Consider the following 24,724-nt stretch of genomic DNA (forward strand, 5'->3'; position numbering starts at 1 on the left):
TCCAGAAAACTACCATTTTACTTTCTGTCTCTGAATTGGACTACTCTAGGCACCACATGTAATAGAATCATACGGTATTTATCCTTTCGTGCCTTGATTATTTCACTTAGCATAATGCCCTCAAGGCTCATCCATGTTATAGCATGTGTCAGAATTTCCATCTTTGCTAAGGCTGAATAATATCCCATTGTATGTATATGCCATGTTTTCTTTGTCCATTCATCTGTCCGTGGACATGTTAATAATGCTGCTATGAACAGGGGAGTACAGATACCTGAGTCCCTGTGTTCAATTCTTTTAGGTATACACCCAGAAATGGAATTGCCAGATCATATGGGAATTATATTTTTACTTTTTTTGAGGAACCAGATATGAATTTGTTTTTAAGTCCAGGAAGTTAAAAAATAAAAGTACCAATTTTCATTTAACAGAAAACTAACTACACACCTGATTTCATTTGATTCTTTCTGATAACTTTTAGTTTTCTCTCAATACATATAATCTGATAGATGAGTCATTTACTTCTTCTGAGTTCACATTAAGTGTTAAAAAATAGAATCTCAGAAGTTTTAACATTTAATTTGAGTTACAAGATATTCCAAAGAGAAACTTACCCTCAGCGCTAAAGGTGACTGTGAGTAGTCAACAATTTCACATCGAAATGAATAACCTGTACCCCAGCCAGACATCACAAACTGTAAGAGAGCACATGCATATTAAAGAAGGAAGCATTTGCTCAACAGCTATAATAAAGGTAGTTTTGACTGTGCCTCCTCACCACATTCTCAGCTGAGCCAGCATTCAGGTCAGTGGGAAAGCCAGGCTAGAACAGTTAGAACTAGCAACTCAATTGATAGTCAAAGCAACAAGAATTTTCAAAATTGTACAGTCATCTATTATTTCTATCAACTGTGTTCATATTCAAGTGTCCATTTCTTAGGATGATTATTCTGATATGGTGGAGAATAAAACATTGGGAGTGTTTTGCCTCAACAGCAAATACTGGTAGGTATATGTCAGTATATGTACATGTGTGTACATCTATATATGCCCATTAGCGTATTTGTGTACTCTGAAGGGAATAAGTGGGTCTGAAAACAGTCCTTTCTGGTGATTTCCAGTCTTCTCAATTAGTCAATAAAATACATAGGCAAACCAAGATTCCTCACGGTACTCATAAGAGGGTTGCCATAACTGCATTTTCCTGTCCTTCACTAGTGGGTATAATGTGAAGGGGTAGTCTGTGGGTCTTAAAATCAAGATTGATGAAACACAAGACTCAGAGATCAGTTCATCTTTGGATTCACATAACAAGTAAGAGAGGAAAATGTTATCAGTAAGAGTGCAATTTGGCATGCCTTAATTCCAGCACACCCACTAAGGAATCATAGACTAGTGGTGGGAAGAAAAAGCCTATTGTTGTTATCTGAACCTCAATTCAAAGATTTATATGGACATTCTTTTAGTATGATGGTGGGAAGTTCTTTTAAAACACTATCTGATTCAAATAAAAACTTTAATAAAATTTTAAAAAATGAAACAGTATCTGAAAATGAAAAGCTAAGGGCTCTAATTTTATTTTATTTTTTTTCTAGTATGTTTTTTTTAATATATGAAATTTATTGTCAAATTGGTTTCCATACAACACCCAGTGCTCATCCAAGGGTTCTAATTTTAAATTAATGCACATATAAATGGTTGGCTTAACTTAGTATCCTCACAATATGATCAGCTCATCTCTGACATCCTATTCTCTCAAGTGCCAGCATCTTCTTCTTCCGTATAATAAATGCCTTCTTTTTCAGTATAATGGTTACATCAGTTTCTGCCATTAATGCACATTTTAAATTTCTACTTTTAGTTACTATTAAAGCTAAAATGAAAACTTTATCATAAATTAATTTTTAAAGGCAAAAGTTTATGAGGCATTAGCAGAATGATATTTTAATGGTGAAAAACAAAAAGAAACAAAGGAGCTAAAACAACTGTTTAGATTGTGGTGTTCAAAATCATACCATCCTTTTCTGATATCAACTCCGAGCTTAATTCATAAGATATTTAATCTCACTCTTAACTTGGTCAATTATGAAATCTTAAAAAAAGATTATCTTAAGATTCACAAAAGTATAAGACATACTTTAAGAGTGAGAAAAATAACTTACAAAAACAAGTCAATAAGTTTTTCCTCAAGGGAACAATGGAATGTGGTGCAAAAACAGCTAATTCTGTTGTACAAAATCCTGATGTCAGTGAGTGTCATATTCTCTTCCATTCAGACTATCTTCTAACTGATGCAAGTAAAACTGAAAGTCCACTTACTAAATGGGGATGCTGGCTCTCCACCATACCCTACCCCAAATAAACACTGAGCTGGACAAGAGAAACCCTGTGACATGGGCTCCTGGGTGGTCTTCACCAGTGTCTCTCTATTAATGTCTGACTGGTGCCAAGTAATTAGCACATTCAAAACCATCACTACACGATAAGGCACGTGGGATCCTTTAGTCTGGTGTACTTCCCTTTCACCTTGTTCATATTTTCCCTAACATCCCTAGTGGAGGTGTTTCCTCTGTAGACCTAATGCAATTGTGCTACACCCAGTAAACCATGTGTTCGGTGCTCTGGAGATGACATCCTGACCAGCTGTCAAAAGTCTTTGTTTAAAGACAGAGTGAAGCCTAACGCCTTCCTCATATTAAGATTAAGAACATTTTAACAGTCTACAAAACTTCTGACATATATGTCTATATTTCAGGCAATTAAGAAGAACGAGTGATAATGTTCATTTGGCAGGTAATAAACCCAAAATTGGCACATAAGTAACTCTAGTATGAGTGATTAATGGGAGATAGAAACTGCCAAATTCAGATATTTTCAAAACTTCTTTTACATTGCAATTGCTAAAACAGGAAACCAAACTTACTGGCTATAATTTAATTACTTCCTGAGAAATGTATTTGGGGATATCACATTGAATGGCACAATCAGACACAGAGCATAAAGGGACCTGAGAGACAATCTGGTTTAATCCTGACTCTGTAAAACAGGAGAACTAAGGCCCGGAGAGGTTAAGTAACTTGCTCAAAATGAGGCAGCTGGTTAGTAGCATAACTGGTACTAACTGGTCCCTGGTCTCCTGGCTACTAGGTCACTCTCTTATAGGCTCTACAGGTTATTTCCTATCTCTCATAACCTGGTTAGACCACCTCTATTACTCTTTCCCTTTTAGTTATTCACGATCTGGAAGGGACAGTAAGGTAGCTTGTAGTTAATTTTGGTAATAAAGTAGAAGAAATAGAAGGTAGCAAGGTAAGTCCAGACTGCAGGGAGGCTGGTAATGAGGCTCCAGCAGATTTAAGGTGACTCAATCAGGTGGATTCGCAGCAGGAATCAGGTGGGAGGGATGCATGTGCAGAGGTCATGGTGTCAAGAGGGGCCAGAGGGGTCATGGTGGGCCCTAGAGAGTTCCAGTTCTGTGGAAGCACAGGCTATGCTGCAAAGAAGTAACTAAGGAGTAGAGGATGAGGGAGACCGCCAGTATTAGAAAAGAAGCAAGGAATCACAGAAAAGCGGGTAAGTGAGGCTGGGTGAAGGTTGTTAATAGCAGAGTGGGTGAGAGAGAAACCATGAGTCTACTCTTGGGTCCTGGAAGATCCTCATCTCTCTTATTAACAAAGTAACAATTAAGGGACAGACTCCCTCAGGTACTGCTTTGTAGGAGTCTAAATTCCCTGTCCCTACAAGGCCCATCTAAATCGAACCTAAACAGTCTACCATCTTACAGCTCGTCAGAGCTTCCTACCATGGTGATGGTAACTCATTACAGAGTCAGGATGAGCTCCTGATGTCAGACAGACCTGGATTCAAATATTGGTCCTCCACTAATACTACAGTAGCTATGCTACTTTGAGTAAATTACTTAATTTCTCCATGTATGAGTTTCCTGAAAACTAACACGTATGGATTCATTCAATCATCTATTAAGACTAAGTATGTGCAAGTCCCCAAACTTAATGTTAATTTTTCTCACTACTTGTGAGGTAGAGTATATTGAGATCCTCTATACCCAGTCTATACATAACAATTTTTTTTGGCAAATACCTGCTCTAGTGAGCTAAATTCTAAAATTCCTTAAATCTCAAAGAGTCATCACTATAATTATAACAAGACATATAATGACAGAAAAACAGGAAGACTCAGGCAAAATTCTCCCATTAGGAATACTGAAGACACTTGCCTCATAACACATATACATAGAAAACAGCACTATGGAAAAATTGTACGTTATCATCGCTTTCTTGAGTTCAAAGGGTTTTCGATTCTCCATGAGCTTTGGTCCTAGAGAAGTGACAAAATAGACATAGAATCCCAGGATGATGGTTTGTGGCAGAGGTGAGGACATGAGGAGCCAGTCTTCAACTCTTGGATCTAAAAACAAAATGCAAGTGCACATTCATTGAGCCAAGAAATAACTGACAGCAACCAGCATTTCTTAAACAAGCACCTAGATCCTAATGTTGACAGTAGACTATTTGGTCAATGATCACTACTGTCTATGGAAGCCTAAGAGTAAGGGCTAGGAGTAGGGCTCCTACTGAAGAGTAAAAAGAGTAGGGCTGTTACCACCACAGGCCTCAAAGGACAAAGGGAGGCAGGTAGTGGTTACCAGAACCCAGGAGTCAAATGGACAAGCCCTCCAGGAGAGGAGCTGTGACCTTCAGTGGAGGGAATGGGCCAGCATAAGGCAACTATGGAAGTGACTGGGGAATTAACATCTCAATACCACTCTCCTCTCTCTCTCTTTCTAGTTTCCTGGGGTTCTCCATTGGTTGAAACCAACCAGAACCAGATGGTAGGAGAGTAAGCCTGTGGATATAGTCTACTGTGTTCCTCACGGTCCAGCACAGGATACAGAGTAGATCTGGGGAACAGAGGACATGCAGCAAAGTTCCACCATCCATCTATAACCACTAGCAACATTTTAGAGTTTCTCCACCCAGATATTCTTTTATATATAAAAATATGTTTGTGTTTGCTGTTTCTTGACTTTCTTCTTTCCCCAAGGAAACTGGGACATTTCCATATATTCTGTATCACAGAATCAGAGAACTGAAAGGGACCTTAGCGTTATCTACTTAAAGTGTGGGACTAGGTGTCCAAAATAGGCTAGCTAACCTGACATTTGGGGGGGGGGGGAACTATATTGGCCTCATAACCATGTAAAGAGAAATTCACCTGGTCACTGCTCATTCTAGACCAGGAGAATTAGATCAGTTAAAAATTGCAACTTGAGGGGCACCTGGGTGTCTCAATCAGTTATGCATCAGACTCCTGACTTTGGCTCAGGTCATAATCTCACAGTTTCTAAGATCGAGCCCCACACTGGGCTCTATGCTGACAGCATGGAGCCTGCCTGGGATTCTCTCTTTCCCTCTCTCTTTGCCCTTCTCCCACTCATGTGCTCTCTCTCTCAAAATAAATAAACATTTTTTTAAAACACTGCAACTCAAGATAAAATGTGCTTTGAAGATGAAAAGTTCAGCACAGGGAATATAGTTAATAATGCTGTAATGGTGACAGATGGTACCCACTCTTATCATGGTGAGTGTAGAGTAATGTAAAGAACTGCTGAATTAATATCCTGTATATCTAAAACTAATATAACAGTGTATGTCAATTATACTTCAATAATGAAATTTTTTAAAAGCATTTGAGAAAAAAATATATATGCCAAATCAACAGTGGACTTGCAAAAATAACAGGTATTCCTGAACAGGAGAAAAACAGAAAAATATTCAAATAGATCATAAAATATTTTTCTGAAAAAATGAAAATCAAAACTAATCTTTATGTCAAAATACTTACCATGTATCAGGAAGTAAATACTAATGAATAAACAAATACAGATGTATGTACAGTTCTTGTATTGCAAGGATAAACAAAATTTCTATAAGCATGAAGAAAGAAGCAACAAATCTTAAAATGAAAAAATGTCAGACTTGTCCCACAAGTTTCTTAACACCAATTGACCACAAAAAAAGGATCAATATATATAGACTGATAGAAAAATTGATATAATCTAAGCATTCTTAATATATTTAAAATGTTGTTCAAGTAGAAAAGGAAAAAAAACATTAAAGTCAAACATTATTATTTATAATGTGAGCTATTATTACAGGATAAATAATTTGAGTAATTATTTTAATGCATCAAGTATAAAAAGTGACCAAATAGCAGTTAAAAATACCTTAAAAGGGGCACCTGGGTGGCTCAGTCTGTTGACCGTCTGACTTCAGCTCAGGTCATGATCTAACACGGCTTGTGAGTTCGAGCCCCACATCGGGCTCTGTGCTGACAGCTCAGAGCCTGGAGCCTGCTTCAGAATCTGTGTGTGTGTGTGTCTTTCTGCCCCTCCCCTGCTCATACTCTGTCTCTCTTTCTCAAAAATAAATAAACATTTAAAAAGGATACTCTTATGAGATAATTGGGAAAATATAAATACTGGTTGAATTCTTGATGATGATGATGTTTTATTTCAATGTAATTATAGTATTATGGCTATATTTTGATGTCTGAAAATATTTTTATTTTTTTAATATTTTCTAAAGTTTATTTATTTATTTTGAGAGAGAGAGAGAGAGGGAGGGATGGGGCAGAAATACAGAGGGAAAGAGAGAATCCCAAGCAGGCACCACACTGTCCACACACAGCCAGATGTAGGGCTGGATCTCACCAACCATGAGATCATGACTTAAGATGAAATCAAGAGTTGGACACTTAACCAACTGAGCCACACAGGCACCCCTGAAAATATTTTTTTATTTATTAAAAAAAATTTTTTTAATGTTAATTTATTTTTGAGGTGGGGAAGGGCAGAGAGAGAGAGAAGGGGAGACACAGAATCCGAAGCAGGCTCCAGGCTCTGAGCTTTCAGCACAGAGCCTGACATGGGGCTTGGACTCATGAACTGTGAGATCATGACCTGAGCCAAAACCAAGAGTCAGGCACTTAACCAACTGAGCCACCCAGGCACCCCTAGAACATTTCTATGGAGACCTCCAAAGGCACCTGGATATTTGGATCTGGAATTAGGAGAGAGATCTGGGCTAAGGATGTACTATTGGGGGTCATTATCACATAAAAGATGAACAATAGAGCCACGCAAGTGGCTGAGGAAAGAGCATAGAGTAAGAAGCCTGAGTGATTCAAGTCAGAATCTTCAGGACTCAATCTTCACAGGAGGAATGGTACATGAGAAAACTATAAAAAAGAATGAGGAGTGGCCAGAGAGGCAGAAGGAGAACCAGAGAAGTAGGCTATCTGGAGGCCAAGTGAAGAGTTAATCTTTGGAAGGAGTCAAAGGATAAAAGGAAGCAGAGAGACAAAGTAAAATGTAGACTGAAAAGTGATACTGGATTTAATAAAAGGAAGTCACTGATGCTCTCAGCAGGAACAATTTCAGTCAAGTATCCTACACAAGATAGAAATTCAACAAAAGTTTGCTGAAAGACATTCATAAAAACACAAAGTTCTTAAAATTAAAATCTTAAATTAAATCTTAAAGTTCTTAAAATTAAAATTAAAATCACTGATGTGCTGTGTTAGTGTGTTAGCATGTTGTTGCTTCTGTTAGTGACCATCCTTCTCTTCAACAAGTTCCCCAAACATCTGGGTACCACGTGCAGTGTAAACGGCCATGAGGAATGCTAGCCACAGGCCTGTAACTCACCAGGGAAGTCTCCATAAATAAAAGTTGTCACACAAATGGGGACTTAACGGACAGAATCAGAACTGCTCAAACTTTGTTGAATTTTTCCTGTCGGTGGATAATCCGAAGCTTAGAGGAGCATTGTAAGCCACAGGAATATGTCTAGTTTTTATCTCCAATGAAATAAAGACTGAAAACTAGTACCAAAGAAGACCACTGGTAGGATATTAATATTATCGCCTTTGGATGGTAACAGTATGGATGATTTTCACTTTTTGCCTTTTTCTTTAAGCCATTTAAAATGTTTCTGTTCTTAAAAGACATCGTAGGCATGACTGAAAACTAGGGTTTTTTGTGTGTCGGTAAAGGAATTCCTGAACTAAAGATATATTTTATTTTATTCTTTTATTGACACATCAGGGGGAAAAATATCAAATGACATCATCTTTCTGTTTTCCTTTGGTAGCAGTAGAAAGAAAACAAGGCAGGAAAAGCATGCTGGGCTGGCTCAGGAAGCAGGAAAAAAAAAACACTTTAAAATGGATAATTTTTTCCTGTAATTTAACATTTTAATCATATATCTTCTATCAAAATCCTATGTGTAACTTTCACATTTTGTAAATTTAAAAATACCATTGTATCTTTCAACAAAAACTAGCTAATTTCATGCTATGTTCATAAGACAATATACCAAGTTTGGGGGTTTTAAAATCCTATTTTCAGTGAGCTTTGGAGTCAGCGGGCCTGGGTTCTGACCCTGGGCTCTCCCACTGACTCGTGTGATCCTGGGCCACTGATATCACTTTTCCGTGCTTACTTCCCTCATATGTGAATTGGGCATAAAGCAACATGTAACTCATAGGGGATTTAGTGAGTATGTAAAGAGCCTATGTGTAGAGAGCCTGGCACAACATAAGGGCTCAGTAATTATGCATTGCTATTATTACAACACATATCAATTCTGTCAGCATAGCAGAATCACCTCTGCAGGATTTAAAAATCAAATCGTCAAAAAAATGGCCCTGACCGAACTGCATCAGAATCCTAGGGCATGGGTCCCAGGCATCCATAAGCTGCTGAGGTGACCATTATGAACTGTCAGAGTTAAGAACCAAGGGTTCAGGAGCACCTGGGTGGCTCAGTCAGTTGGGCATCCAACTTCGGCTGAGGTCATGATCTCATAGCTTGTGAGTTTGAGCCCCACATCAGGCTCTGTGCTGACAGCTCAGAGCCTGGAGTCTGCTTCTGATTCTGTGTCTCCTTCTCTCTCTGCCCCTCCTCTGCTCACACTCTGTGTCTGTCTCTCCCTCAAAAATAAACAAACAAACAAAAAAGAACCAAAGGTTTAGTGCTTCTTTCACCTACACCTAGGGCCTCAGCATCCCTTACTACGTGCTCTGTAGTGGTCTTTTATGTGGTTTCCCTGCCCTGGATCCAATTTGCTACATCTTGTCTTCCATACAACTGCCAAGTTCACTTTCTAAAAGTACAGCTCTGTTCAGATTATTCCTCTGCTTCAATCAGCTCTCCCTACTGAGCAAATAAAAGTCAAAGTCTTTAATATGATGTTCATGACTCTGGTTATTGTTAACACTGACAACTGTTCATTTTTCCTGCCTTCTTTCTCAATGATGGTTATACCTTTCTAGATAGGAAGCCCACATCCCTGTGAGGTAGGGGCTCCCCACGACAAGATGTCTATAAATCACGTACAGATGGTGACTTGTTTAGGGAGTTGTAGAGGGGACTGCTTGATGACATTTAAAGGCTGTGATCAGACTAAATTTAAAGTCTATGATAAAGACTCACTCTGTGATCCCACAAATTATAAAAGGTTCAGGGGTGAAGTGAACTCTGTTTTCCCCACAGACAAGAGGCTGAGGGGAAGAGTGTTTCATGTACCTTCTATTTGGCATCAGGGCTGGATTTAAGTGTCATAAGTAAAGAGAGCCAAGATGAAATAAGAGGATAGGAAGGCAGGTTGTCTGAAATCCATAACCCAGTGGTTATCGCAGTTCTGACTTATTGCTAGGCTAACAATATTTTTTCAAAGAGTGTTCCAGAGAGAGAGAGAGTACAGGGAAAGTAGAAGTGCCACATACATAGAATTTTAATGAGCTTTTCCATCAACTACTTGTAAGAGAGTATTCTCTTCTTAAGTAGCATGTACTAGCTCAAGTACACCCTTTAAAATTCAAAGCACCAACAAGATGAAGAAGTTGGAAGGAAAAGCAAACATGTGCCTCCAGCACGTAGTGAAATACTAAAGGTTCCGAATGGCAGCAACCTTGTTCATACTCCGTCTTCTTGTAAAAAGATCATAACTAGGTTTGAAAAGCCATTGTTACTAACAAAACACAAGGAAAGTTACTTCTAAAACATTAAAAAGTTTCCGTTTTTCTACAGTCCAAAACGCTACTAGAACATTATTTCAAAATTTGACATTTCATATCTAAGAATCACCATAAATCCTCTTACAGCTTAGTGTTAATTAAGTCATATTTAAATCTGTAGCTGTGGAATTTTCCACATGAAATAACTATGCAGTATCACCACTTCCCTAGCAATCAGAAAACCAAAGAATAACAGTAGGTTTCCCGAATGCTACTCAGGAATAGGGCCAATGCCAAGAATACATTTGAAATTCTTGGCCCTTGATCATGGGTTCAGACCTTCCCAGGGCAAGCAAAGTAAAACTGGACTGAGATGGCCAGGAGTGATTTCTAATGGCTCTCTGAGATCAATATCACACTAAGCAGAAGCAAAAACCTCTCCTGTTACACCTGATAGTGTTCTCACAAAGTTGTAAATCTAACACAAAACATTTTAACCCTCTAGTCCCTGAGTTAAAAAAATTGGAAGAGATATTTGAAAAAAGCATATGCTACATTAAAAGTATTTTCAGAGGAAAGTAGTCTTTCCGTCATCTGTAACACCACCACCATTTATGCTGAGATACTTCCTAAGTAACAGAGCACTTTCATGTATATTGTCTGGTAGCTCATAGGTACCATTCTCACCTCTGTTTTGCTAAAAAAGAAACATCTATTTAACACAGACAATCATTTGTTCAAGACCACCTAGCCTGTCCATTGAAGTAGAACTTAAATCTAGGTCTTCTCATTATACATCCCTAAATCCTCTCTCCTCTCTCCCTAACCACTTCCAGCCCTTTATCATTCTTCATTTTCATATTACTTTATTATTACATATTACTCATATCCTTTATTCTCATATTACTCAGCTTTTCAATGTAAGTATTCCTAATAAAAAAGAGTCATTCCGGGGAGCCTGGGTGGCTCAGTCGGTTGAGCTTCGGCTCAGGTCAGCCGACTTCGGCTCAGGTCATGATCTCACGGTCCGTGAGTTCGAGCCCCGCGTCGGGTTCTGTGATGACAGCTCAGAGCCTGGAGCCTGCTTTGGATTCTGTGTTTCCCTCTCTCCCCGACCCTCCCCTGTTCATGCTCTGTCTCTCTCTGTCTCAAAAATAAACATTAAAAAAAAAAAAAAAAAGAGTCATTCCATGGATAAAAGTGGAAGTGGAATTCAGAAGCAGTTCATTTAAAAACATTTTATACTTCTAGCAGTATACAGGTATTAGTCATTATCTAAATTGATTTGGCTCTTGAGTTAGGATATTGATTATCTGAATCTCTTGAGCTCTTGCATTTGGTATAGTGAATAGCAAGACTTGGATAGCAAGAAACTTGTGCTTCCAGATGGGTCCATTTCAAAAAATATACCCAAATCTATTTGGCTCCCAAGTTCAAATCATGAGATTTTGGGTAGCAAGGTACACCTTTATTTTGAAAAGCAATGAAAATATTAATATTTTTAAAAATATAAAACAAATAAAAGTGAAAGCCATTAGAACGAGACAAAAAATTAGAACTTAAATACTGAATGTATGAGAACTACTGTAAATTTTCAGAGAAGCATAACCTCTCAAGAAATCTGTGTGTTCTCAAAATCATTATATTCACTGAAAAACTAAAGAAAAAAATGGAGAAATATGGAAATAATCATTCTCCATCCCCCTGCCAGATTGAAGCTGCTCTATTTATAGGATACTAAAAAAACCCTTGGCGTTCTTCAAGGGCAAATCTGTTGAGACCTTTTTTAGTGAAATAAAATTGGTCTTTAGCAGTCTCCTGAGAAAGATGGCAACCATGAGACAGTGTATCTTTGCTGAAATCCGCATGAATTAGAAAATAATTCCACTTGCGCTAAATGCCAAGAGGTCACACTTTTTCTTCCTGCATTTGGTGAACATGTGATTTCTGGATAAGGAAGAACTAATCTAAAGTAGTGATGGTGGTGAATACGTGTAAAATAATTCAAATGTGAAATACCAGAATACCAATCAAAATCAGAAAACAAAAGCTCTAGTCTTTTCTGCCAACAACTAACCACAGTCTCAGGAAGGTCATATCTCTGAGCTTCAGTGTCTTACATTCTAATGTGAGGAGTTAGTTCTTTGAAGAAGCCTAGGTCCAACTCAGCTCTACCACACTCCGATTGCTTGTTTACTTAAAAGTTGTTTTGCCTTTGTTATATTTTTTAAATGCTTTGTGATGGTTATAAAAGCAACACACATTTGTGCGGTATAAAACATAGATAAGTAGGGGTATCTGGGTGGCTCAGTTGGTTAAGCATCCGACTTTCGGTTTCAACTCAGGTCATGATCTTGCAGTTTTGTGAGTTCAAGCCCTGCATCAGGCTCTGCACTGGCAGCGCGGGGAGCCTGCTTGGGATTCTATTTCCCTCTCTCTCTGTCCCTCTCCCACTCTGTCTCTCTCAAAATAAATAAACTTTAAAAATAAATAAATAAAACGTAGATAAGTAAATAGAAACTACCCATAATCCCATCACACAGAAACAAGTGTTCTCACAAAAGAAATGTACTGATGTTTTATAACCTGTTTTTCATTTAACATATTTAAACTTGAATTGGCACTAAACGTTCTTCTGGAACATTGATTTTTATTTTTTAAAATGTGCAAAATAAGAAGGCAGACACTTCAGTATTACTCAGAGATTGCCCTATGAAAATTCCCTGCCCTTTCTGATACATCCCTGAGGGTGCAGGCCCTCCCATTCAAGATTTATCATTAATGGCATTAAGTGCTATTTCCCTTAGGAGCATTAGGGCAGAATCAAGCTAAGAGCACTGTGCCTCAAAAATCAGTTTTAATGATTACTGAGTTGGAATGTACCATCATTTATTAACCAATTTCTTTCACTGAATATTAAAGCTATTTTCATTGTTATAAACGTTATTATAAATAAACATTTGTGTAGCTCTTTGTACATATTTGTAATGAGAACAGTGACACTTCCGTTTCATTAACTAGTAATAAAAATCAATATCTGAAGCGTCTACAAGGGAGTATTAAGTTGTAGTCTCTCATTCTGTTTCACTAAAATCCTATGAAATATAGGAATCTGATATGAAAAGGAAAGATGTTCCTTAAGTAGGAAATTTGGTTACTTACCAGCATCTTTGATCCAATTATCATAAAGACGCACAGTCCTCGAAGTAAGATCACTGAAGGCCATTTTCCACAGGATTTACTGGCTCTTACAATGGGTTCTTCAGTAAAATAAAAGAGAAATGAGTTTATGATCTATAAATGCAAATAAAGCCAAATTCTAATATAACAATATTATAAATGCTAAATATTTAATAGGAATACTTGGCAAAAAAACAAACTTGTACTGAGGGTAAATGCATTAGTGAATCACATTAAACCCTGATACAGTGGCAAACATTTAAGATTTTTCACCATTATAAGAACAATGCTTACTTTGCTGAAAAAGGCTGACATTCTAGGTAAAAGACATAAAAGGAGTAAATGATTCTAAGAACTTTCATAAGCGTATCTCCCTTTTATTGAAACCACACAGATCAGAAAAGGACTGTACCTCCCATGGCAATTCTGAAATAAAAACCTAGTAGAAGAAAGTCAAGAAGATATACAAACCTTCAGAGAAGCTACTCTGATCCAAAACTTACAGCTGATGTTCAGGCATAATAAGGTCTTCTATATGCAAGTCTTTACAATTTAAGTGGAATACAGGTAGAAAGAGGAAGGAAAGAAGATCCACAACAACCAAGGAAAAGCTGCCTCCTTTATCTTGACAGAAAGATAAGAATAGTTGGGAAAAAAGTCTTCTGGAAAGGAAGGAAGGAAGGAAGGAAGGAAGGAAGGAAGGAAGGAAGGAAGGGAGAAAGAAAGAAAGAAAGAAAGAAAGAAAGAAAGAGAAAGAGAAGAAAAGAAAAGAAAAGAAAAGAAAAGAAAAGAAAAGAAAAAAGAAAGGGATAAGTGATGGGAAACTAGCTCTATTATGTATTAAAAGATATTCTAAATCTTTAATAATTAAAGTGTGACACTGGCACATGAAGAAGCAAACCAATGGAACAGAGCACAACATCCAAGAATACATCAAATACCGTTAAGAATTTAGAACGGTATTTTGTAAATACTCAGATGTACACTTTCCCACATTTTAACTTCTCTATAATTAGCATACATCTTACAAGTGGATGGTGTGTTATCAAATGAACAGTGTATTTGATTCAAAGTCATAAAGTGGGAAAATAAAATAGCTCTGGAGATGGATGGTGGTGACAGTTGCACAACAATGTAACTGTACTTAATGCCACTGAACTTTACACTTAAAAATGGTTAAAATGGTAAATTTTACATTATGTAAATTTTATCATGATAAAAAAAGAAATCCTTTATGCCTGCAACAGGAAAATTCAAACTTTCTTCTAGCATTCTGAAATAAATCCATTTTAGAATATATATATACATATATACACAAAATATATAAATATATAGACAAATATATTACAAATACAAAATATATAAATATATTTTAAGACATATGGTATATGATAATGGTAGCATCTCAAACCAATGGGCACTGAATTGCCAGCAGTTCTTCAAAAAATGGTGTGATAAGACCACCTGGGTGGATGAGTGGGTTAAGCGTCCGACTTCGGTTCAGGTCTAATCTCGCAGTTCACAAGTTCAAGCCCCACATCAGGCTCTGTGCTGACAGCTCCCAGCCTAAAGCCTGCTTCAGATTCTGTGTGTGTGTCTCTCTCTCTGCCCCTCCGCTGCTCATGCTCTCTGTCTCTCTCTCCCTCTTTCTCAAAAATAAATAAAACCATTTTTTAAAATGGTGTGATAGAACTAGATGGCCATCTAGAAAAAAACTGAGTCCAAACATTATACTATAAACCAAGATAAACTCCAAGTAGATCAAAGATTTAAATAAGAAAAACAGAACCATGAAAGTACTAGATGGCAAAAAAAGAACACTTTTCTCACCTTGGAGTGGGAAAGGAGTTTCTAACTTTGACTTAAAATCCAAAAGATATAAGAGAAGACTAACAAATTTAGCCACATGAAAATCAAGAGGAAAAAAGTAAAAAGTAAAAAATGGCCAACAGGAAAAAAATATGTCCAGTTCATACACAAATGCTACTCTCCTTAATAAAGAGTTCCAAGAAATTGATAAGAAAAAGACCTAGAAGTCAAGAAAAACATGGGCAAATTTCATTGGAAAAGAAATACAAATGGCTCTTAAACATATGAAAACTCGTTTAATTTTAATCAGATAAGAAATCTACAATATTTTATTATAGTGGATGGACCAAAGTCCAAACATTTTTATCAATCAGATTGGCCAAAATCCAAAAATGTGTTGACAGGACTGTGGCAAACTCATACAGTGCTGGTCGGAGTGCAAATGAGCATAACCCTTAGTAATGGCAATTTGGCACTAACTATAAATGTGTATCTTTTATCCTAGCAATGCTACTCCTAGAAACTCATCCTACAGATACACATGCACATGTACAGAATGACATATATTCAAAGTTATTCATTGCATCAGTTAGTAACAGCAAAAGACTAGAAACAAGCCAAGTGTCTATTAAAAGCAGACTGGTTAATAAATCATAATGCATCTAAACCATGAAATATTATGCTATTGTAAGTAAGAATGAGGAAGTGCTCCATGTACTGATATGGAAAGATATCCAAGATAAATGTCTATGTGAAAAAAAGCAAAGGAAGGTACATAATTTTTAAATGACTAACTTTTACATTAAAAAGGAAGGAAGGAATGAGAATACAAGTTTGCATTTATTTATTTTAGCACAAAACAGACTGTAAAAAGATATCCATGGGTAAGGGAATGGTACAAACTGGGGTGCAGGGATAGTAGGTAGATCTCATACTGTAGTTTTAAACTAATGTTAATATATTACTTATGCAAAAATAAAGAATTGAAATATTTTAAAGGAAAAAAAAAAGAATAGGATCAGCCATATCTTTGCTGGGACATTACTACTTAAACATCCACACACAAATGCACATATACACCAAAGAGAGATTTTTATCTTACTTCCTCAAGGGTTCGTCCCCTCCAGAGGATCTCTCCAAGTTCAGGGAAGTATCTCAGCCTGGCTTTGACACATTCTGTCTCCTTGAGCTGAATTCAGACTCAAGATTGGCTGTGGTGATGCCAGAGTCTTGCTGGAGTCAGCCTGGACTCTTGCTTTCCTATGGATCGTTTCCATAATGAAGGTATGATGTGGGGCCAGGAGCAGGGGCTCTAGGGTCACAAAAGGCTTGGTTTGAATCCCACCACTTAATAGCTGTGTGATTCTGGGCAAACTGAAGGCTCAATGTCCTAATCTGTAATATGGTGATTCTACAACCTGCCAAGATAAACTAACTCAGAGTTAGTTTTGAGGACCATACGAGATTATGCCTTTTTGTTAAGTTTAGAGCACAGAATCTGATAAAGAATGAACATTTAATCAAAGTCAGACATCATTGCTTGCAGAGATAAGTTGTCCCTTATCTGGCCAAACTCACTATCTATTAGAGTTGAATGTCATTTTATACGATAAATCTAGAGAAAACTCTACTACTTTCATTTTAAAAGCTGGTATGTCACAGATTATAATGCTTCTTCCCTTGATGTTTTCCAACTGTTTTGGTAAGAGTGTATCGGATCATGCTAAAAGCTACCTGCCTGTCCACCTTAACCACCGATAAAACAGACCTCAAGCTATTATTCTCATGATTAAGTGCCCAAATGATGCTGTCTAAATTACTCAAAACCAGAGTAAAAGATTCTAATTATATATATGGCATATGGTGAGGTTACATTTCTGTTTTCTGTGCAATTCCTTCCTCCTCTTTTTTTTTTTTCCTCACTGATTCTACACAGGATATTCTCCTCTCCTCTCACTGAAGCACAAAAACTCAAGAAGCTAGACTGAGGCAGGTCAGAAATATTCACAGGCAGTAAACAGAGCTGGTTTCTCTAATCCCAAACACTACATAAGACTGAGATGAAGGGAGATGAGGAAGGTACTCAGAGAACCAACTCACAGTAGATGGGAAGGAGCAGCAGAAGCAGATGTTTTCTCCAAACAGGTAGTAGATGGAGGAGACTGGTGGGGTAAGAAAGGGATCCATTAGCCCAAATTCTTGGAGTGTGGACCCGCTCACTGATCCTTTCCTTGTAGGTAACTTGACATCCAACAAGTGGGCCCACCAGCAGATAAGGGATGTGCAAAATTGTGTAAGGATAGGGCATGAAAAGAAAACCTGATCTTTTCGCTTGCTCGAAGTGACAAGAAGCAGCTGAGAATCTTCTAAGCTGGACAGTGATAGACTGGATGCCAATATTACATTGTAGGGACTGGTCTAGAAAACTGTTAACAACTGAATTTGGGGCAGCCTAGGTTGTCCTGCAAAAGATATAGTGCTACTCCTAGACTAGACTCAGGCATCTCTCCCCACTACCCCTAACCATACTATGATTTAGCATGACACTTGATTGTTGGACAACAACATAGAGATGAGAAGAAACTTACTCTAGGTGGTGAAGGTACAGAGGTATCTTATAGCTGACAGCATAACTGAGACCTTAATAACCAATTTAAAATGCTCAGTTGGGGCGCCTGAGTGGCTCATTCAGTTGAGCATCCAACTCTTGATTTCGGCTCAGGTCATGATTCCAGGGTTGTGGGACCCAGCCCTATATGGGGCTCTATGCTGAGCATAGAGCCTGCTTAAGATTCTCTCTCCCTCTTCCCCCTCCCCCATTCACTCTCTAAAATAAAAATAAAACAGGGGTACCTGGGTGGCTCAGTTAAGCATCCAACATCAGCTCAGGTCATGATCTTTCAGTTCATGGGTTCGAGCTCCACATCAGGCTCTGGGCTGACAGCTCAGAGCCTGGAGCTCCTTCAGCTTCTGTGTCTCCCTCTCTCTGCCCCTCCCCCACTTGCACGTTCTCTCTCTCTCTCTCTCTCTCTCAAAAATAAACATTAAAAAAATTTTTTAAATAAAAATAAAATGCTCAATGGCATAGTATTTCAGGGCTAGTGATGCCACAAAAATTAAGGTTCTCATGTAGGTGAAGCAGAGACTTAAAGCTCATAAATGGTACACAAGTGACCATGCCACCAGTAAGGGTGGAAGAGACAAGGGATATAGGAGAGGCCCACCCCCAAAGGCCTCAAAATTATATGGTAGGAAACAGGAACTTGTTGATGGAGGACTGGTGCTGGAATACCACTGCCTACCACCGACCCATGAATTCCACTCCTTGTTTTTGACAGTATCACATGGTGACTGGGGTATTTGGTAAAGAAGGGACTTGAAACTACCCAGACTAGCTTCTTAAGGCCTCCATTAAAGATGTCAAGTTGAGGGCGCCTGGGTGGCTCAGTTGATGGGGCGTCCGACTTCAGCTCAGGTCATGATCTCGCGGTTCATGGGTTCGAGCCCCGCATTGGGCTCTGTGCTGACAGCTCAGAGCCTGGAGCCTGCTTCAGATTCTGTGTCACCCTCTCTCTCTGCCCCTTCTTGGCTCATGCTCTGTCTCTCTCTCTCTCTCTCAAAAATAAATGTTAAAAAAAAAAAATGTCAAGTTCAAATGTGAGAAATGTGGCTGCTGCCAACAGAAGACCCTTCCCTCCAGCAGCTTACCTGGAGACTATCTGAAGCCACAAGCTGCTTATGTCAGTGCAGCATGAATATAACACCAGAACCAAGAGGGGATGCTTGAGGTATCTGATCACCTCATACATTTGGCTCAATCATAAGGCAGAACTCATCTGACAGAACTTCTTGGTGGAATTCACCCAGATGAGAATGGGACCATAGAGCTGCCTGTGATAGGAAGTACCTATCAGGAGTCCAGAAATCTAAAACCATGGTCCACCATTTCCAGGTAAACTCTCCCATGTAGAGATTTAGCCAAACCCTGTAAAATATGTAGGGGACACCTTCTCTGAGGGAAAGGAGTGGCAGAGTCAGCATATGGCTTTCCTAAGGTGTGTCTAAGATCCATAAACAAGGCCTTATGGTTTTCCATTTCTCTTGGATGTTTGGGAGGTTCTGGCCTTCCCAATAATCTTTGCTTTCGAAATTAGACCATCAGGGACAAACCTGCAAGAAGAGATCTGGCTAGCCACACATGCTGCTTGAAGACACAAAAGGAGATATAGTAAGGTACCAGCATACAGATGGGATCTATGATGGAAATGAGGACAGTAGGGTAAACAACAAAATAGCTGACCTTCCTGTGGAAAGCCACATCTGGCCTCATACTGAGGAGGTTTGAAACTTCACCTCTGTACAAAGCAGGGAGGAGAGAGGGACAGGGCAAATCAAGTTATTCCATAGAAATCATAATTGCTCATTGGAGAACTGGTGAGGGAAACATGGCTTCAAAGGCAGCCAGTGTTACAAGGGAGGAGAGCAGAGCCAGCCTGGAAAGCAAAAGGAAAAGGCACTCAAGCCCCACTCATTAGAAGGGGACAGGGGAAGTTCTGCAGTGAATCAGAACCAGGTGGCATCAGGATCTCAGCACATGCGGCACTTAACGGTCTTTGGGTGAAAGTGTCACACAGCCTCTCTCTGAGTAATGACTCTGGAAAACCAGAGTTCACATGCAGTCTCTGCTCCTGTTATCTTAGGAAGAAAAAATGCTGAGATAAGAAGCAAAAATCTCGTGAAGAATTCAAAGACTGCTAGGGAAACTTCCACCTAGATACTAATCTGTGTTTCCTGTGTATTCCCCTCCCCATCTGTTTCCTCCCTGGATCCAGTTCCCCCACCCCACCCCTATCCTCTGTATGTAAGCAGAAAGAAAGCCTTCCTTAAAGAGGTTGTGAGTCTCAGTGCTGGACAGAAGGGTGCCTGAGTCTGCTCCATCCCAACAGTTTAGTAAGACTGAGGCTGGAGGAAGGGGATCAGAAACTTTTAAGCATATTAAAATGTGAGAAATGACTGTAAAATAATAATTTGTTTGTTTAAACCTGGGTTTCTCAACCTTGGTTGTACTAACATTTGGGGATAGACAATTCTTAGCGGTGGGAAGCTGTCCTGGGCACTGCAGGATATTTAGCACCAACCATGGCATTCCCATGCCAGGAACACCTCCTTCCCAGTTGAGACAACCAAAATGTTTCCAGGACTTGCCAAATTGCCAATCCCCAGTTAAGAACCACTACTTTACTTATTTTGTTGTTTATTTACTTTTGAGAGAGAGAGAGAGAGAGAGAGAGAGAGAGAGAGAGAACTCCCACAGCGGGGGAGGGGGAGAGAGAGAGGGAGACACAGAATCCAATGCAGGCTCCAGTCTCTGAGCTGTCAGCACAGAGCCCTATGTGGGGCTCAAACTCATGAACTGTAAGATCATGATCTGAGCGGAAGTCAGATGCTTAACTGACTGAGCCACCCAGGCACCCTGAGAATCACTGATTTGAATTAAACTACCAACAAAACAATGATTCATCCAAATAATAGTAGTTTGCTTCAGAATTACCACTTTAGCAACAATACATTTATTTCAGTGATGCTGCCATTCAAAACAATTTTTGAACTTTTCTTTACAAACTGATGTCCGAGTTTTTCAGAATTTCATGTAAATGACTTTAAGGAGAAAAATCTTTGCCTACTACTTCAGAAAAATCAAGTTCATAACCAATCAGAACTTAAGAATGGTTCTGAAGGTAAATGGATGAAGCTGAACTCCACCTTAATAAGTGGGGTGGGAAAGGGGGCAATGGAGTAGCTTTAATCATAATTTACTACTAACATTTTCAACTTATAGGTTTGTAACATGAAGACAATTTCAAAATAAAAATTAGTGGAATAAATGTATAGTAGCCTGAGTTGGCTGTTTTACAGGAAACACTCATTTCTATGTGTACTTTCCAGCTATTAGTTCAAATCCTTGTTCTCTATCATCTACTATGAACTTCAATTAAAAGTAAATTTAGAATGTGAAATAGACTCAGTGAAAAATGATTTCAAATGACAGATTTTCAATATTGTTAATTAACACACACACTATAGAAGTAAAAATACGTTTGACACACCTACCATACAGGATTTTGCATTTCATTTTAATGTTACACGCATGCACGTGCACACGCGCGCACACACACACACACTTATGTTTTTCTTTGGGATTTCCTTTATCACTCCCCCCACTTTTTTGCCATGTCTATTGAATAACTATGTTGTATAATCCGTCTTGGGAGTGAAAGAGAACAGCAGGAAGCAAAAGGACAGAAAGTTTCATCCTAGCTTTTGAGTTACTGAGGCGGAGGCACTTAGCCAATACAGAAGAACCAAAGGACATAAACAGAGATTGAAGAGGAAACATCTGGGGTTTCCAAGCCTCCTAGCACAGAAGAGCATGCTTCAGGCTTGACTGAGGAAGAGTTGGAGAGAAAGCATTTAGTGCAGATCTCAACGAGAAGGTCAAGGAACCCTGGCAAGGTGCCAGGTAGGATTTCGGGAACCGAGAGCAGGAGTGGTCAGGTTCAGGTGCCCACGTAGAGAGGGAACAGGTGGTTGATGGGGCCTTGGAAGGCATAGAGAGCTTCTCTTACTCTGGAGTGGAGCAGGAGCAGCATAAACATTTCTGAGCACCCTCGACAGACCCAGAAGAACAGCACAAGAGCTGTAGAAAATGAAGTTGTCATGCGCTAGCAACAACACAGACCTGCAGGGACAAGTGGCCAGAGACTCAATGGGACCCCAGTATCTCGTGGGATGTCAATGTAGACAAAGGACACTGAGGACTAAAGGGCTCCTCCTTCCAAGTAACTTGGTATCACATAAGCTCGTTCTAACTTGCTGAGGGGTACAGAGAGCGGTGGTCGTATTTAGGGTTGCTTGAAATAGGTTCCTGACACCCAAAAGAATAAAGAAAGCTGTATTAAAAAATAAAAATTAAGATACAAATAAAATTTCCTTCTTACATAGCTGTCTTTGTCAGTTGAGGTTTGGAAACACTTACTTTAGGTATAGAATGAAGTCATTACAAGTTTTTCCCTTTCTATATCCCTTATATAGGTGGTTGCCAGACCTGGTTGATAATGAGAATTACATGGAGAGAGATCTGGATTCAGTTAGTATATATGGGGAGATTATGGTGATGGGCCAGGTTTGGGAACCTTTCTTAATGCTGCATAAACCAATGTCAGACACGACAACGTCCACAACATAAGGCAAGAGCATAAAATTTGTGACAGAGGATTCAGTTCATGAACGTGACCAGGATATGATAAGATATCTGGGTCAAGAAGGGCAGCAACAGGAGACGCAATCAATACTGGAATGTTTTCTCTAGTGATGCAAAACATCCATAAGAGATGTGAAATGTGGGAGATCTCTTAATCAGCACATACACCCAAGATATAAAGAAAGTAGCCTCATATTCTGAAAGCAAAATAAGCTTGAAGCTCCCAAACATGTGCCAAAGAGAAAATCATTGCCACATCTTAGGTTTTAGTAAATTACAGAAAATTAGAATATAAGCCTTGTCTTTTAGGCAAACAAAAGTGACCAAAAATATCAAATACAGGAACTAAACCACCTAGCTTTCTGTTTTGCAAGTAGAAATGTTATAGGATCACGAAAAAAGTTTCTGTCTGCAAGAGAATGCTCAAAGTGGCTTAAACAGTAAGAGGGTAAGTTACAGAAAAAGAGGTCTAAAGATAGGGAAATGTCTTCTGGGTTGATTAATTTCTGTTTTGTCATTTTTGTGGAAAAAGATGGTGGCAGTCATTCCAATTATGTTCTCCTACACCTTCACGGAGACCAAAGGGTCTCTTCCAATGTGTCTCTTTTTCAGGAGCTCCAAAACCCTTCCCAGTGCTCCCCAGAAGTTCTTTAAATGTCCCTTCCCAGGACTGCACCACCTGCCAACATCTAAGCCATGCATTGAGAAAGGATTGGGACTGCAGGGGTTTCTTTAGGGTACCTGGTACCGCAACCCCACAGGGACATGGGGAAGCACATGGCTTCGGAGAGGAAGGAGGAGCCTGAAATGAGAGAAGAGTGGTTTCTCCACAAAGAAGAAAGGGGGTTAGCTTTGAGAAACGATGTCTGCTGAAACTGTGGCTGAAAGCGATTCCTCTGTAGTGACATTTCCAATATGAACTGAAGCTCTTGACAGTGAGACTATCCACCTAAGTGCTGCGTGTCCTGGTGATATGTGCTCAGGATAAACTAATCTTGACTTTTGTGTGTGTTTAATTAAGACATGGTTAGTAAGTTAAGCATTAAGCATGTTTTGCAGCATCTGAGACTTTCTAGACTTTCAATATATTTATTTAGAATTATCTTGTGCCACAGTCTCTTTGATGATATAGGTGGTACATTATAAATTCATAAACACAAGACATAAAACACAAATTCCAAAAACTTGGAAATGCTACACCACTTCCACAAACTGACATTTTTCTGGCTGGTATACACAAATTTAAATAAAATGAGCACTTCTCCCCTCCAGTACCCATGACATGGGGGTGCATATTAACATTCTCTCTATAGGATAGACTCAGGACTGGCCTTCAATCAGATTTAAGAATTGTCATTTCCACGTCAAGCAGGACTTCAAAACAAGTATCTGTGCCATCTACTCCATTCCTTACTATTCCACTCTTTCATTGACTTTCACTTCTTCACTTTTCCTTAATATCAGAGGGCTCTGGAAAATATAACACTATATATGCATGACCCACCAGACTAATTAAGATTACATTTCTGTTTGGCTTGAGCTCTGCAACATTATCAGTACTCATAAGTTTGAGCAGAGAAGCAGACAAACTTGTTGAGATGTTCATTCAACAACTTCAACATGTTAATACAACAACTTGTTAGAAATGAAGGACTCCTAGAAACAAGCAAGAGGCTCTACGAGGAAACAAGTCATGTAAACACAGCGCAATGCTAAACATGCTATTTATTATGCTTACTGCTACTCTTAGCAGAGCAATCAGTATCCTTGCCAAGACTTTGATCCCACTTCAGCATTTAACACTGGAAACATGAAGCAAGTTTAGAGAAGACTCAGAGAACATTTAGGGTAAATAAGGGCCTGCTTAAATCATTAGCAGGTATAAAACACAGTCCAATGCAGTAGGGAGCAGGACGAGGAAGACAGGAACCCTGCCCTTGGACTTCCTCAACTCATGGAAAGATTCCAGGAAATGTGGTAAGTCTGAGAAAAGCATCTGAAAAATTGTACAGATGAAAGTGACCACCAGGACGAATAGGACTTGCTTCTCTGTCAGAAGTGAGGTATACCTCCAGGACAGTTCAATTCCTACTTGTAACCTAAATCCTAGAACAATGCCCTGAGTAAAATAGGTGCTCAATAAATATCTGCTGGATGAATTTTAAAATGCTGTAAGCTCAGGGTGCCTGGGTGGCTCAGTTGGTTAAGCATCCAACTTCAGCTCAGGTCATAATCTCACAGTTCATGGGTTCGAGCCCCACATTGGGCTCTGTGCTGACAGCTGAGGGCCTGAAGCCTGCTTCAGATTCTGTGTCTCCCTCTCTCTCTGCCCCTCCCCTGCTCACATTCTGTCTGTCTGCCTGTCTGTCTCTCTCTCTCAAATAAACATTAAAAAAATTTTTTTAAATGCTCTAAATAAATAAATAAATGGCA

The 24,724-nt window shown here is 39.0% G+C and overlaps 1 protein-coding gene across 1 annotated transcript in view; it reads right to left on the reverse strand.

Annotated features, from left to right (window-relative positions):
* The window catches only part of ELOVL7 (ELOVL fatty acid elongase 7), a 74,920-nt gene that overhangs the window by 15,763 nt on the left and 34,433 nt on the right, over positions 1-24,724 (reverse strand). Inside the window, exons 2-4 of the mRNA XM_049648561.1 lie at positions 13,204-13,301; positions 4,238-4,428; positions 615-695 (exon numbers count right to left, since the gene is read on the reverse strand). Of these exons, the coding sequence (XP_049504518.1) occupies positions 615-695; positions 4,238-4,428; positions 13,204-13,267 (336 nt within the window). The 5' untranslated portion in view covers positions 13,268-13,301. The remainder of the gene's footprint in view (positions 1-614; positions 696-4,237; positions 4,429-13,203; positions 13,302-24,724) is intronic.

Source organism: Panthera uncia (genome assembly GCF_023721935.1).
Source record: "Panthera uncia isolate 11264 chromosome A1 unlocalized genomic scaffold, Puncia_PCG_1.0 HiC_scaffold_17, whole genome shotgun sequence".
In the NCBI taxonomy this organism is placed as follows: Eukaryota; Metazoa; Chordata; class Mammalia; order Carnivora; family Felidae; genus Panthera; species Panthera uncia.